Source organism: Enhydra lutris, unplaced genomic scaffold (genome assembly GCF_002288905.1).
Source record: "Enhydra lutris kenyoni isolate GAN:26980312 unplaced genomic scaffold, ASM228890v2 scaffoldscaffold25, whole genome shotgun sequence".
NCBI classification, from domain to species: domain Eukaryota; kingdom Metazoa; phylum Chordata; class Mammalia; order Carnivora; family Mustelidae; genus Enhydra; species Enhydra lutris.
Genome location: NW_019154109.1, coordinates 5,547,301 through 5,562,215, shown reverse-complemented (window position 1 = coordinate 5,562,215; position 14,915 = coordinate 5,547,301). Strand labels below are relative to the sequence as shown.

Sequence of the window (14,915 nt, the reverse complement as noted above, 5' to 3'; positions counted from 1 at the left end):
ACTCTCCCCGGCTTTGCCCTCCTCCTCTCTGTCCTGGTCTGGGCACCGTCCGGATCCTCCCCCTTCCCTCAGTCCCTTCCTCTACTGCCCACCTCCGCCATGCAGTTCTCCCTGGAGGCTTTCTCCATCCTGCCTCACGGGAGCAGGCTCGGGACTGATTTCCCCCTGTCTCTCCCACTCCAGTTTTTCCATGAAATGTGTAGACACTGAGGTCCAGAAAAGTATGGGAGCTCGCCTCACAGCAACGGAGGGACCGAGGATTAGAACTCACAGACCCCGAGTTCCAGGAAGGCAGAGATGCTCAGGTTCTTCAAATCTACCAGAAAGGGAAACTGAGGCCTAAGCCAGGAAGGGTAGCCTTGGAGGTGAGACAGGAGACCAGGCACACTGAGCTCCCGGGTTCATCCTGCCCAAGGCCAGCTCTCATCCACTGAAGCGGCTTGTTCATGCTTCATGTTGGGAGCAGCCTGACTAGCATGCTTCATGTTGGGAGCACCCTGCCCAGAAGGGCTGCCCCTCTCTTAGCCCCTGAAGCAGTGGGTGATGGAGACAGATGCTCAGGGCCAAGTACAAGTGTAGGAGTCTCAGACCTTTTACAACTTGCCTCCCAAAAAGGCTTTTCTCCCACCACCCACTCCTGATATGGCTGGACATTGGGAGCAAAATGAGGAACACAGAGTAACTACCTGGATTCTCCCACTCAGGGAAACCTCTGAGACTTAGCCAACCAGTATTTGCTCTCTGGGCATTCCTGTCCCTTCACTGTGTGTATGTGGGGTAGAATACAGCAAGAGGCATCATGTCTTTGTGTCACCATCAGACTGGGATGCCCCAGAGCTCTACCTCCTCCAGATGGGTTCCCAGGACACCCTACTCAAGAAGAAGGTCCAAACCCCAGGGAAACTCATGGCAACTCAGTTTGGGAGAACACTTCAAAAAATGAGAGACACTTGAAAATTGTGGGTATTTCAAATCTGACCTCCCAAGCTTGATCAAACAGAGCTGGCATTGGGCCCCAAAAGAATCATAATTTTTGGACTTAGGTGTCAAAGCAAAGGTAGCAGTTGGGTATAAAGAAGACTTTCCAGTCTTTGCTAGAACCAGATGGAGGAAGGTAGAGGTGTGTGCACCATGAGAGGTCACTGGCTAGAAGGACAGAGCCTCACCTTACCAGGGTGAGGAGGCAGATGTGAAGTAATTTTGATTGGGGTGGGTCTAGGACCGCCAGGTATCTTCTGGAGTCCATAGTTCGTTGGTGCCTCCTATGGTTCAATCTACGGCCCCTTCTAAGAATCTTCAGGTACCCTCAGGCCTGCCACTTCCTGTACACCCAAGTGCTTTAATCTTATCTTTCACTTTCTCCACCCAGTGTCAGGAAGATGTAAGTGTCCCCTCCCCTCCCATCTCCACCCCTACTGTCAACCAACACCTTGGACCCCAGAGCCCCCAAAAAAACCAAGCATTGACCAAGACCAGCACCTGCAGATTACTTCCTAGCACACACCTCTCTTCTTCCTGCCACAGACCATTCCCTTTGGGTTCATTTTATTTGAATATTTTATTTATTTATTTATTTGAGAGAGAGAGTTGGTGGAGGTGGGGAGAAACAGAGGAAGAAGGACACGCTGACTCCATGCTGAGTGCAGAGCCCAGTGTGGGGCCTGAGATCATGACCTGAGCCAAAATTAGGAGTTGGACCCTCAACTGACTGAGCCAGCCGGGTGTCCCGCCCTCGAGTTCTATACCCACCCGTGGACTCAATTTCCCTCCTGTGTGAAGTGTCCTGGGGGCTTGTTCCCACCTCCACTGCACACCCAACAGCAGGCATGATAATAATAGTCGCTATTTCTACATCACCCCTTGTGTGTCAGGCACTGTTCTGGGGACTTCTTACAGACATATTATCTCACTTAATCCTCCCTGCTACCCGCTTGTCTCTGTACACAAATGATGAGCCCAAGGCTCAGAGGAGTTCAGTGACTCAGTAGGTGGCAAAGCTGGGAAGGAACCAGGGTTTGGGGGCCCAGAGAGAGAAGCCCCGCTGGTTCCATCATCAGTCTGCACCGTCCTCCACTAGGGCTGGGCTCCTCGAGGCGGGGCCAGACTGGGCATTCCCGGACATTGCTGAGAAGGAAGGGAGCTCCATGACCTCCCTGCCCTCACTCTTCTCAGTGACAAACCCTCCCTCCTGAGAGGCAAAGGAAGAAGGCTCATTCTATGAGCCACCCTCAGGCCAGCTGCCCCCAGCAGAGACCCCTTCATCCACTACCCACATGGGACCCATCCGCAGCCCAGGGCAGCAGCTGTGGTTCTCTACCACCTCCCTCCAGTATTCCAGAGCCCATCACTAAATCCCCCACATTGCCTCAGGACCCTACTCCGTCTCCTCCCCTCTCCCACAGGTCTGAGTCTTGGGAGAGAAAGCCTTCCTCTATTTCCACAGTCCCATAAGACAAATTCTGAAGGTGCCACCTCCACTGGACCCAGATGCAGACCTCACAGCCCCAGGGAACTGTGACAAGGCAGTGGAAAACCTTCCATCAGCATAGATGCTGGGATGCTTGGATTCCCAAGGTGGCATCGTACCTCTCTTACCCCTAGTTCTTCCAGAAAAAGGGTCCATCTGGAAAGACAGGTCCTGAGAAAGGAGGCTGGAGCACCCAATTTCTGGAAGGCCCCATTCCCCACCCCCATGCAACCCAGAAAAAGGCCCTTCCTTCTGCTCCCCTGGAGAAAGACAGATACCATTGCCAAATGCTTTCTAGCCCCAGAACCCTGTCTTCAAATGAAGCAATGTCATATACCCCCAAGATATAAAATGGCTAAAAGTGGGGCTGCCCTAGCTGTTGCAGACATGGGGGCCAGGGCCAGTCCTCCTCTGGCAGCTGTGGGGACACCCTCCTAGCCCCTCAAGGGACTCACAGGGTTTACCCCTGCCTTCACCTCCTGGGCTCTGAAGGTTTCAGTTTGCCCTTTTGGAATACGAACACTATTTTCTCCTCTCACTCTCTGCCCTGGTCCCCAGCCTGTGCCTCTTGAAGTCAAGAGGGACATCCAGCTAGGGACAGAAGGACTGGGAAGGGAGGGAAGGATTGCAATTCAGGGCCCTCCACAGGCCTCCAGGACAGCCCCACAGCTGATTGCGCTGATCCCATCTAGCTCAACAGACACCTGCCGGACTCCTGTGAAAACTAGCCCAGCCCCTCTTCCTCAGGGCTCCCAGGTCCTGGAGCCCCGGAGCCTGTCCCTGGGACAGATGGTCCCAGACTTTCCCACCTGAACTTCTCTGAGAAAAGGTGAAGGAGCCTAGGCAGGGCTGGGGCCGGGGGTGGGGGTGGGGGGCGCAGATTTCCTCCACAGAGCTGAGGTGGGTGTGGGGTTAGGTGGTCTGTAATGCGCTGTCACACCTTCCTCTTGCCCAGGTGGGAGCAGGGAGTGCTTCCAGCCCTCAGGCTCTGAGGGGGAAGCTCCTCTGAGCCTTCCTTGGGACAGCTGTCCCCAATAGGGTCCCCTCACAAGTCCATCTTACCCCAACTCAGCTCTAAAAATGGTTCTCTGGTTTTCAGCCTTGGCGCCTGCCCACAAATTAGTGTCTCCAACACGGCCTCTTGGGACATGACTTCAGGGAGGCCCCTGGGGGAGCTGGGAGGCCTCAGCAGAGGGAGATGGTGCTGGCAGGGGCGCTTTTGGAGAAGCCAGGAGTGATCAAGGCCCCTCTCTCAGCTTCTGGGATAACCCCCCACCACCACCAACCAGGCCACCCAGCCTCTGTGTGACAGCTCTGCTCTCCTTGCCATGCAGAGGAACAGACAATCTCTGCACCCCACTGGAGGCCCTCCTCTCTCCTCTGTCACCAAATCAGTCAGCTTCACGCTCAGCCCCGGTCCTGGGCACTGCTGCGCTGGGGAGAAAGCAGCAAGAGGAGGGCAGGCCAGCCCCGGGGCCCTCCAGCTTCAGGGTCCAGACACCCACCTCTTACCAAGTCCGAGCTCCCACAGTGAACCCACAGACAGGGGCCACTGAGAAACCAAGGGAAGCCCAGCCTCACCACTTGTCTGATCCGCAGTCTCAGATTCTCCCTCCCCCCACCCCCCCATCCGGCCCCCCTGACCGCTGTCCCGCTGCAGTCCCCTTGGAAGGGGACGAGCCCTCCCCGGATGCCCATGCCTCCTGGCAGCACCCTGGCAGGTGCCCTAGCCTGAGGCCGAGGCTGGGCGCTAGCGGGCGGCCAGGCGGGAGCAGGGAGGGACGTGCGGGCTAGTACTCACAGGTAAGCCGTCAGGGGGTCCAGGTCCCCGGGCACGGCGGAGAGCCCAAGCTCCGAGCAGTCGGCCGACAGCATGATGCCGTCCTCCTGGCAGTGGCAGGGGGCCGGGCAGGCGGCGGACCCGGGGCCCGGCTGGGGGGCGCCTCCAGCGCACGGGGAGGCGCACAGCGCGGCGCACAGCCACAGCGTCCGCAGTCCGGGCGGGCTGGGCATCTTGGCGGCCGGAGCACCTGGCGGACCGACCGGCGGACGGGCAAGCGCTCCGGCGCGGTGACGGCCGCTGCTCGCCTCTGGGTCCCGCGGCCGGGCCGGCGGGCTGTGCCGTCGGTGGGGACCGCCCCGCGGGCTCTGCTGGGTGTCGGCGGCGGCGGCGGCGCGGGGACCGTGCAGTCAGAGAGGGGCAGGCATTGTTGAGTGATCTTCGTTATTCAGTTTCACAGGCTGGGCTTGGCAAGGGAGGGAGACACAGGCGGAGGAGGAGTCAAGGAAACTTTCTGCGCTGTGGCTCGCTCCCCTTCCCTCCTTCCTTCCGAGCTGGCAGGAATTTCATCCAGGAAAGAAAAAAAAAAAAAAAAAAAAAGGCAAAGAGAGACTCTAAGAGAGTGAGCAGAGATGGCATGTTAGGGACCTGCTCTTGCACTTGTTTGGAAACCATGGGATGTCCCAGGACCTAGGCTTGCGGGCTGGGGACCCTCTTGCCTGCGGGGTCAGCCACGGGTCCCAGGGACTTGGAGGAGCCTCTCTGGAAGCAACCTTAAGAGTTCCCGTGAGCCCCCAACCCCTCTACCACATTTTCCACGGAGACCCAAGAGGGAAGTGATTTGTTCAACGTCGCATGGCTTGGGGAGGAAGGGGATCCCCAGAACTGGAATTCAGGGCCTGTCCTTGTCGTCGTATCTCCTGGAGGAGGGAAGTAAGGAGTCATCCTGAAAGGGGTCAGGTGGTGAAATGTTCCACCTTATGCAAGGAGGGGGGCAGTGGGCAAAAAGGAAGGGCCTTCTCACTGAGCCCATCGAGCCCTGCCACCAAAGAAAGTGCGGATTTCCACCCAATGAATGTACTTTGCATGCATGCAACCCCACTCAGGTCCAAGGCCCTGGGATCAACTGGATCCTGTCCTGGGGACCAAACTAGGTAGACACTAAGCTGGGCTGGTTTATCAGAGGCTTCCTGAAAGTCAGCGGATGGGCGCCACCTGGAGTCCAGCGCTGTAACTGCAACCCAGCCGCCCTGAGGCTGAGCTGGGGGCGGGGGGGGGCGGGGGGCGTCTTCTGGAGAATCCCAGGGCCTTGACAGGCAGGGCAGATGGTGGCTAAGGGGTGCATGAAGTATCTGCTCTCTTCTTAGACCAGACTGAGCTGGCCGTGCTTCCTTCACGTAGCCTTTTGCTTTCTCTGTTCTCTTCCACGCTGAACCAGACCCCAGTACAGAGCTAGAGCCTGCCCTGTCTCTCATTTGGGCTCTACCTTCCTGTGGCCCAACCAGAGAGTATTCCCCAACGCTTGGAGACTCAGAGGCAGCCATTATTCCTTCTACCCCATACCTCCAGACCCCTTCATACCTCACATCAACCACTCCCCCCCCAATCCTGTTCTCTGCCTCTGCTGTTAACCCCCAAGGTCCCCAGGTCAGCCAGCAGATCCTGACCCCAGGCTCCAGTTGGGGCCATGGCCCTGAATGGGGCTGAGCCCCCTAGGAAGGCCAGAGAAGGTCCTGCACGGATGGTCCTGGCTCTCATTACCAGAAAAGACCCAGAAATGCAAGCCGCCCCTGCCTTCCCAGATCAGCCTCTGTTTCCGGCCTCACTCATCCATAGCTTGGCTCCATTCCCCTGCCTGTTTGCAGCTCCCGCTGCTGCAGTGTGAGGGGCCCAGACTGGAAAAACCATGCTTGAGCCCTGTTTCAACCTCAGCAGCAGCCCTTCATGGAGGGTTTTGGGGGGCTCAGAGCTAGTCTCCAGCCCGCCAATTTAAGGGTCATGGTGGGGCCAACCTCTGGGACTCCTAATGAAGTTTAGAAGAGGCCATGACCTCCATTCCTCCTGGGGAGCACCAGAGCCTAACCTCATCCTGGGAAGGGTCCTGATGGAGCAGAGAGCCCTTCCTCTGTTCCTCTTCTCCAACCAGGCCTGAGAAAGTCCCTCTCTCACCTCTGACCCCTCGTACTTTACTAGGAACTCAGGTTGGCCAGTGAGAGCTCTGCCTCCTCTTCCATTTGGGGATCTAACTGCGTCTCAGGGCCTCCCACTCTGATTTGTCCAGGCTCTCTCTGTGCCCTGACCCCCACCCCAGGGCCTTCCACCAGGGACAACTGATGCTGAGTATCGGGCACCTCGCTGTTCAAAATTGTGCGGTCTAGTCTGGGAGTCAGACAGGAGCTCATGAGGCCATATCATGCCATGTGGTGTGCAGTCCAGTCCTACAGGGTGGGACAGACTGCTTTCTCCCAGGTCCTCAACCCCACCCTATTTTCTGTTTCTCCTCCCGGTTTTCCTCCCTTCCAAAATTCCCTCCCTGCTTTCTCTCCTCCCTCCCTCCTATGGCGGAGGGGAGGAAGGAGGGAGCGAAGGAGCAGAGAAAACTTGGCCACTCTGGCCTGAGCAGCAGCCTCCCATGAAGCAGCAAAGCCCCCAGCTCCTGCCTTCTTCGTAGGTAAGGCTGCGGTGCCTGCGCCCTGGGGGCAGCAGAGAGGGGTTGAGGGCGACCCTGTGGACACTGGCAGGTAGAGATGGCTGGGGATGGCGGGAGAAGGCAAGCAAACGCAAGAAGGAAACACCATTGGTCCTACTGCATACAGGGGTAGGAGGTGGGGCAGGAGAACCCTGAGTAACCAGGGCTCTGAATCTGGGGCACCCCAAGACTCTAGAGACTCAAGTCTAAGGCCACTGGAAAGCTGGAAGATGAGGCAGCAGGGTCTGCTCCCCAGGAAAAGCCATCAGCATGCAGGGGGCAAGTCAGACCCTTCAGCCAGACCCTACCCTGCTCAGGGTTGCCCACCAGGCCCTCCCATTGGGCCCCATGTTGCACAAGTCTTAGAGACCATTCCTTTCCTCTATGAAGGGTGGACGGACAGAACACATTCAGTCTCAGGCTTGACCACATTCTTTATTCCTCAACTCTGCCCGTCACAACACAAGAAGCCAGGCCCCAGCGGGTGTGCTGAGGCTGCTGGTCCCTGCCTGGCAGGGCCCAGACCTCTTCTGTTCCCTCATGAGCACGGTGACCAGTGCTGACTCAAGGCAGCCCGTCCATGAGTGCGCTGTTCAGACAGTTGTAGAGGTATATATACTGCTCCTGGGGGCAGACGTGGGGGAAGGAGCTTCACCCTGCCTGCCACATCTGGGGCAGAAAGTCTCCCTTGGCGTCTCCCAACCCTTAGGCTTCCATCTCAGAGCATCGTGGTCCCCAGCACCACCTAGTGGCTGCCCAAAGCACGCTGCCTAAAGACGGCTCCTGGAACCTTCCCTGCCCCCTCACCCCTTCCCACAGCTGATCCCTGGGGGCCTCTCACCAGTGTTGGGGTCATGAGGCCACAGGCCAGTGACTGCTGCAAGGCCATGTTAAAGATGTCCACGGTGCACTCAGCCCCCGCCTGCTGTAACAGCTGGTCCATGGCCAGGAAGGTGCCCAGCTGGGCCACACCCTTGCTGCAATTGACCTCTGGTCGGATGGGGTCCAGGGCAGGGGGAGGGGCAGAGAACGCTGGGCTATCCAGGTATATGGGGAAACCCCACCTGGGCCTGGGGACTGGGAAGGGACCCCTGGGCACCTAGTGGGCCAGCAAGCCAGGGCCTGAGCCAGGAGGGGGTAAATTCCTAAAAGATGTCATACTCCCCAGAGATATCAGGGCAGAGTAAGGAGATGGGAGCACTGGGAAAGTGTGCCCTTTTGACCCATGACCCAAGTCATGGGATGAGATGTGAGGGCCTGCCGCAGAGGCAGTGAGGGGGTTCGGGCACCCACTCCCACACCCCCCTCCCAGCCCTTTCTTTGTCCAGCAGCACCTGGAGTGGCTGAGCAGCGTGCCCGGCTTTGTCTTGTCCCGAGAGCAGCACCGGCCCACAGCAGCCAAGAAGGGCAGCAGGGTGGTGGCCGGGAGCTCCCGCCCTGGCTCCCAGCACGGGAACAGCAGTCTTTGCACCTGCCTCTCCTTCCTGCTCTTCCCCTGGGGGCAAAGCCATTGGCACCAGCCCAGGGAGGAGCAGAGGAAAACCAGCACAAGCCTCTTCCCCACACAGCCCAGCACCCCTCAGCCTGTGGGCCCAACACCTACATGTGTGACTCTCAGGAGGATACAGGGCCAGCCTGCCGTGCTGCTCTCGGCCACCCAGTGCACGGTCACCATGTCTGTGACAATAGGCCTTGTCTCCGTTGGCCAGAACTCCTGTGACCGGGGACCAAGTCAGAGCCGCTCAGGTGGCTTCCCAAGCTCTCTGCCCACCCCTGGTCATAGGCCCCGCCATGAGCTCCCCCAGCCCTGCCCCAACACTGAGGCTTCCCCCCACCATCGTCTCTCTGCACCCCCTCACCTTCTCCCAGGTGTCAGGCGGGCACAGGGAGACCAGCACGTGGGCCCCGTGCTCCCACACCAGCTCCCAGAACTCCCGGGGCCCGGCAGGGCCAGTCAGCACAACGTGGTCATGGCCCGAAGGCCCACCCTGTGGAGCACACGACGTTGGCTCCCAGGGACGGAGGGCACTCCCTGTCCATCACAGCTCTAGGGAGCCCCCAGAAACCCCAGCTCTAGCCCAAGAAGTACAAATGACCAGAGAGGGCAAGGGATAGGGCATCATCTCACAGAGAAAAGACAGGCTTCGAGCATCTCATTAGGGGGGCTATCCTCCACTGGAGAAAACCGCACTTGATAGTCGTCGTCTGAGGGGAGATGGGGAGGGTGAGGGTGCCAAAAGCCCTCCACCCACGCCCGTTGCGGGGGCCCACCCAGTGGGACCACAGGCACTCACAGGAGCCCGTGCTGTCCTGCTCACAGCCAGGAGGGGGTGCAGAAGAGTCAGCCACGTCGTTGATGGCCTGGAGCAGGAGCTGGCGCCACAGAGAAGGGCCTTAGGAGGCTCAGTGGGACAGAGCCCACAGAAGGGCCGGTTGGGCAGGGACAGCCCCCGCCCTGGTTGCCAGCCCCCTGGTCTGAAACACACCTTGTACTCCTTCAAGAAGCCAGCGTTGCCATTGGCCGCCCTCTTGGCACAGGCCTGTGCAAAGTTTGTCACCAAGATGGGCTGGGACCTGGGGGAGGGGTGGACAGGGGACAAGGCACACGGGGTTCCCCAGCTCCCGCTTCTAGTCTTCTCAGCTCTGCCCATGGACAGGATCGGGGGCCTGTTAGTGTGAGGGGGCACAGGTTCCCCGTGCCCCCTCACACCACAAGGGCCCCAAAGGAGCTACGACTCACTCGAAGGTGGCAGAGGGCCCTTCTAGAATCTTGTTCAGGAGGCAGCTGTGCAGGAAGATGTACTGGCTCTGGCAGGAGAAGGAGGACTGAGTCAGCTGAGGGAGCAGGGCCCAGCGCGGGAGATTTTCCAGCCTCCCACCAGCAAGGCAGGGATGGGGTGAGGAAGGCGGGCGTCTGGGAACCTTGCCCACGCTGCCGCAAGGGGTTAAAGCTGGCAGGGGACTGTCCCACCTCCCCTCTGACAGAAAGGGAGACAGATAGGGTGGCTACCTGTTTGAGCCCCCCCCCAGGTCCCCTGTGTGTCCCTGAGATTCCTTTTCCTGCCACCCCCCCCCGCCCCCCAGACCGCTGTGGCCCCGGGGCCACTCACGTCCCGCCCACTCCTTCAGGTCCCTGTGGAGCCCTCACCGGGGTCTGGATCATGAGGGGCCGGTACAGCCGTAGCGCATACACAGCATTGAACACGTCCACCGTCTGCTCCTCCTCCAGCTGCCGCAGCAGCCTTGACAGGGCCACAAAGGTGCCTGTGCGGCCCACACCCGCACTGTGGGGACAACCTGGGCTGAGTGGGTGGAGGGGGGTCCCCCCACCCCAAGGCCCCGAGCCCCGCCCCCCAGGCCCACCTGCCCTCACCTGCAGTGCACCAGGATGGGGCCGGTGCCCTGGGTGGCCCTCGCCTGCTCCCGTACCAGCTCCACAAAGGTGAGCAGGGAACGGGGGGCCTCGGGGACGCTGTGGTCCGGCCAGGTGGTGAACTGCAGCTGCTTCACCCTCCGCTGCTGTTGCTGGGCAACCTGACAGGGGTGGGGGGCGTCAAGGGGGGGAGCCTAACCCTGGGCTCCCTCTGCTCCCCCCTCAGCTTTCTTCGCCAGATCCCTGAGGGTAGGGTGGCTGATGCCTACCCCTCAGATCTGATGCTTGCCCCTCAGATCTGATGCTTCCCTTGCCCCCTTCCTTCCCCAGCCTCCTGGGTAGTCTCTGCCTCTGAGGGTGCCCAGGCAGAGGGGTGATGACGGTCCCTGGCTTTCCTGCCCTGGTCTGCCCTTGTCACAGCCTGGCAAGGCACATGAGCACGAGGGTTGTGGGGTGAGGCAGGAAGCCCTGAGCTCCACCTCTCACTGTGCAGCTTTGGAGAAAACTTTAACCTTCCTGTGCCTCCCTCTCCCCTCCCTAGCCAACTTCCCTGGATGGTGCCCACTGCCCTGTTCCCTGGGGCACGCACATGCTGCAGCTGGAATTCCCGCTTCGTCCACTCATCCTCGGGCTCCTCGGCCAGCAGGTGGACCATGATGTGACCGTGGGTGATGGGGGTAGGGTCTGCTGGCCAGTAATGCTCACACAGCACCTAGGGTCAGAGGGTCAGAGCAGAGGGGGTGGTTGTGGCTTTATCCAGATGACCCTTCCCACCATCTTTCTGGTCACTATCCCCCTGCTGAAATTCTGCTCTCTGTACCAACCCAGCTCCATGGCTACCTCGTCCAGAAGCCACTCTCCTCTGGCTGGCCTCTGGCACCATCACCCCCACACCTCTCATATGACCCTTAGGACTTCAGGGCAGCTGCTGGGCTCCTTTGCAAAACTAGGTGGCTTTATTTAGGGCTGTCTGGCCTTGCCTCACCGCGCCAGCTGGAGGATGGACCCAGCAGGCGTTCTCTCTGTCCCAGGGCCCTGCATTGAGCAGTGCACGGAGGACACATCCACTGGGATTCTTGAAAGAAAGGATGCAGAATGCCCTATTTTTGATGCCCACCCTGGAGCCATCCGTACCCCATTCTCTCTCCTAACTTCTATGCCCTTCTCTGCCTAGAGCAAGAGGAAGTGGAGAAACTGAGAAACAGCAGAGGTCAGAAGAAACGGAGTCAACCTGGGAGCTTAAGTACCTAGTCCTTCCTCCCACCTCCCTCTTCTGGGTGGCCCTGGGGACCCGCACCAACCTCTAGGCCTAACTGGCTTCACTCCTGCCTGACCCACATTCCCAGACCTAAGGCTGAGACAGCAGGAGGGCCATTCCTGTAAGGAGAACGTTTGCCACCTGGTGGCCGTTCCGGGAAACTGCAGGGCATGCTCACCCTCCCATTCTCCATGCCCACAGTCAGCATGACAATGATGTGAACTTGCTGCTCCCACACAAGCCGCCAGAAGTCCTCCAGAGTTTTCTTGAGAGGCCCTTGGGTGGCAATAAATTCCTGAGGGTCGGTGTAACCCTGTGGGGGTGGAAGACAGGAACGTGTTCCTCGGTAACCCCTTGGTCCCCCAGGCCCCAGCGAGCACACAGCAGTAAATGTCCTAGGTAAGATCTCCAGGAGGGAGATACTGTGCCTACACGTGTGCAAACACGTGAACACACGTGTGCACCAATAATTCAGATCAGGAGGGGTGGCTTCAGAGACCCTGCCACTACCGCCCTAGCATGACCTTTAAGGGGCCAGAACAACCCACACGAAAATAAGAAGGTCCTCACGTGCCAGAAATAGTGTCCCCAGTCCAACCTCTTCACCAGCCCCTTTCTCAAACCAAACTCATGTTTCTTCCATGCTCAAAATCTTCCATAGCTCCCCATTGCCCAAGTAAAATCCAGAGCCCTTAGCTTAACATTCAAGCCCCTCCTTCATCCAGACCCAATGTGCCTTTCCCGTCTTGTGTGCCACCACCAGGCAACCTCAGCGCCACACACCACCTGTACGCTCCCACCCAGCTCTTCTCTGGCTGTTCCTGCCAGCCGGAATGCCCTTACCCTCTTTTATCTCTTATCAAAATTCTACTCATCCTTCAAGCAAGTACATGTCCCCTCCTCCAGGAAGCCTTTCTTGATTCCTCAGGTAGACTTAATTTCTTCTTCTATGTGCTCTGAGTACCATGTTTGTTCCCTTAACACAGCACTTGTCACACTGAGTGGTAGAGGTGACACACTCACGCAATGCACACGTGTGCAGGCACACGCACACACACGTGCACACAGTGTGCTCCTTTGAAGCCGAGACTACAGGTAGCCAGCTCTGCCCCCGGCAGGCCCAGTACAGTGTCTGGCACACAGTAGGCCCTCAACAAATACCCACTGGCCTGACTAGAGGAACACAAGCTGGTGATCTTCGAGAACAACTGCTGGAGCTAGGGTAGGACAGTGTGTCCTGCAAAGATGCCCGTCTCCAAGCAGACACCCCCCACAGACAGCCCTGCAGGTGGCCCTTACTGGGACGAAGTTGGCATTGATGTAGTCAGAGTGGGGCTCTCCTTCCAGCTGGGTCAGCCTGACCCGGGAATGGTCATCTGCAGACGGGAAAACCTGAGTGTCCGGGGCCGGGTGGACACACGGCCCCCTGCCCGTGCCCACTGCCCTGCTCCGGCCCTCACAGGGTAGCACGTGTGGGTAACGGTTCTTCGTGGCATTGGCCGGGTGCTCCGCCTCCAGTCTGGGCTGCTCCTTGCCCACCTCCTTCAGCTCCTGTAGAGGTTGGGAAGCAGGCCGTGGCTGCTGAAGAGGACCCATCTCACCCCACCCCCAGAGAGGGATGGAGGCGGGGGTGCACAGCTGGGAGCAGGTCCAGCCTGAGTGAGGGGCCTCAGGTCCTCTCTGCTCTGAGCCCAAGGGTGCTAGCGGCCTTACCTCGAACTCCTGAAAGAAAGCCTGGTGAGCATGCGCACTCTTGGACTCATAGCTCTGCCGGAAGCTTTGAATTGGGATGGGCCGGTGGGTCCGCCTGGTGGGAAGGGGAGAGGGTAGGCCGACAGCAGAGCTCCACCCTGAGCTCAGTGGGTGGTGGGAACAGAGCCACCAACCAACCTCAGTCCTGGCAGCTCAACCTGGTCACATGGGAGCACGCGTGGACAGACAGACCTGGACCCCACCTCGGGGCTGCCAAACCCCAATGCAAAGAGACAGACAAGGGGACGGCGGGAGGAGGGCAGGACAGTCAGGCTCCACACAGGAAGGCGCCCGCCAATCTTGCAGACCCCGTCCCTGGAGCTGAGGAGGGCTTCTGTGCACAGCCGCCGCTCCCTGATGTCAGTTCAAGGTGAGGTCAACGTCAGGGAGCGCAGGAAGGACAGAGCATAGAGGGACAGATCTCACATCCCCCGAGAAGGAAAGGAGAGAAAGGTATTCAGCCCCACACCTCGCAGGTGGTTTGTCAGGGTCAAGGGCAGCACCTGAGAAGGAGGCTGAAAGAGCAGAGAGGAGCCGGAGAGCTCTGGGTGGGACACCGTTTGCGAAGGTGTGACAAAGTTGTGAAGAGACCAGGAAGGGATGCGGACCCAGGGGAGGCTGCCGGGGACAGCGGGGGCAGTGGCCTCGTGGCCGGCGCAGGGCAGGCCCTCACTGCCCAGCACACCACGAAGAGAGACGGGAAGATGCCCTCACCGCAGGTTGTAAGCTGTCAGCTCTTGGGAAAACCGAGTCTTCTCTGCCCTGCGAAGGATGGAGAGGTGCATGGGAGCGAGCCCAAGGGAGCAGGGGCGTGGGGAGCATGCGGTGGGGGGGGGAGCTCCTCCTCCCCCAGCCACGCTGGCCCCACCCACCCTCGCACTCACCTGTGCCCCTTCACCCTCCTCCAGCACAGCAGGCCCAGCACGGTACAGACGGTGAGGACACAGCCCCCCATGATGGCCACCGCCGCAGGGAGGGGCATGGCTGCCCCAGAGATGCTGGCCCGGGGCTCTAGGAAGGGCAAAGGAAAGGGTGGAATGGAGTAGCCCTTGTCCCCCTGCGGTGACAGGCCAACCTCTCCTGGACTTGAAACCTCTGGATGGAGGGCACGGCGACAACCCGCCTCTGAAGTCCCAAATTCCAGCCCAAGGCCAGAGATGGCTATCGGCGGGACCGTCCTGCACGGGGACCCAGGACGCCCGGCCAGCTCTCCCTGCCCCTGGCTTCTGAGCATGCCCCAAAGACTCTCCGCCCCTCTATGACCCTCTCAAAGAAAAGAAGAGGGTGAGGACCTGGCTTCCTAGACCTTCTAGAACTGCACTGTCCAGTATGGTAGCTAGGGGTCCACGTGGAGCTATTGAGCGCTTGAAATATGGCTGCTCCAAATTAAGATTTGGTCTAAGTATAAAATACACATAGGGGGCCGCCTGGGTGGCTCAGTGGGTTAAGCCGCTGCCTTCGGCTCAGGTCATGATCTCAGGGTCCTGGGATCGAGTCCCGCATCGGGCTCTCTGCTCAGCGGGGAGCCTGCTTCCCTCTCTCTCTCTCTCTGCCTGCCTCTCCATCTACTTGTGATCTCTCTCTGTCAAATAAATT

The 14,915-nt window shown here is 59.3% G+C and overlaps 2 protein-coding genes across 2 annotated transcripts in view; both read right to left on the bottom strand.

Annotated features, from left to right (window-relative positions):
- The window catches only part of LOC111151125 (leucine rich repeat containing G protein-coupled receptor 6), a 116,354-nt gene extending 111,868 nt beyond the window's left edge, over positions 1-4,486 (bottom strand). The window contains exon 1 of the mRNA XM_022508913.1: positions 4,269-4,486. Coding sequence (XP_022364621.1) covers positions 4,269-4,480 — 212 coding nt within the window. The 5' untranslated portion in view covers positions 4,481-4,486. The remainder of the gene's footprint in view (positions 1-4,268) is intronic.
- A 3,014-nt stretch (positions 4,487-7,500) lies between these two features.
- The window catches only part of LOC111150954 (receptor-type tyrosine-protein phosphatase V-like), a 19,836-nt gene continuing 12,421 nt past the window's right edge, over positions 7,501-14,915 (bottom strand). The window contains 18 exon segments of the mRNA XM_022508646.1: positions 7,501-7,560; positions 7,778-7,913; positions 8,271-8,431; positions 8,540-8,686; positions 8,796-8,924; positions 9,065-9,141; positions 9,231-9,309; positions 9,423-9,510; positions 9,677-9,744; positions 10,085-10,220; positions 10,310-10,470; positions 10,899-11,021; positions 11,746-11,880; positions 12,867-12,943; positions 13,028-13,118; positions 13,281-13,374; positions 14,034-14,081; positions 14,204-14,330. Of these exon segments, the coding sequence (XP_022364354.1) occupies positions 7,501-7,560; positions 7,778-7,913; positions 8,271-8,431; positions 8,540-8,686; positions 8,796-8,924; positions 9,065-9,141; positions 9,231-9,309; positions 9,423-9,510; positions 9,677-9,744; positions 10,085-10,220; positions 10,310-10,470; positions 10,899-11,021; positions 11,746-11,880; positions 12,867-12,943; positions 13,028-13,118; positions 13,281-13,374; positions 14,034-14,081; positions 14,204-14,330 (1,937 nt within the window).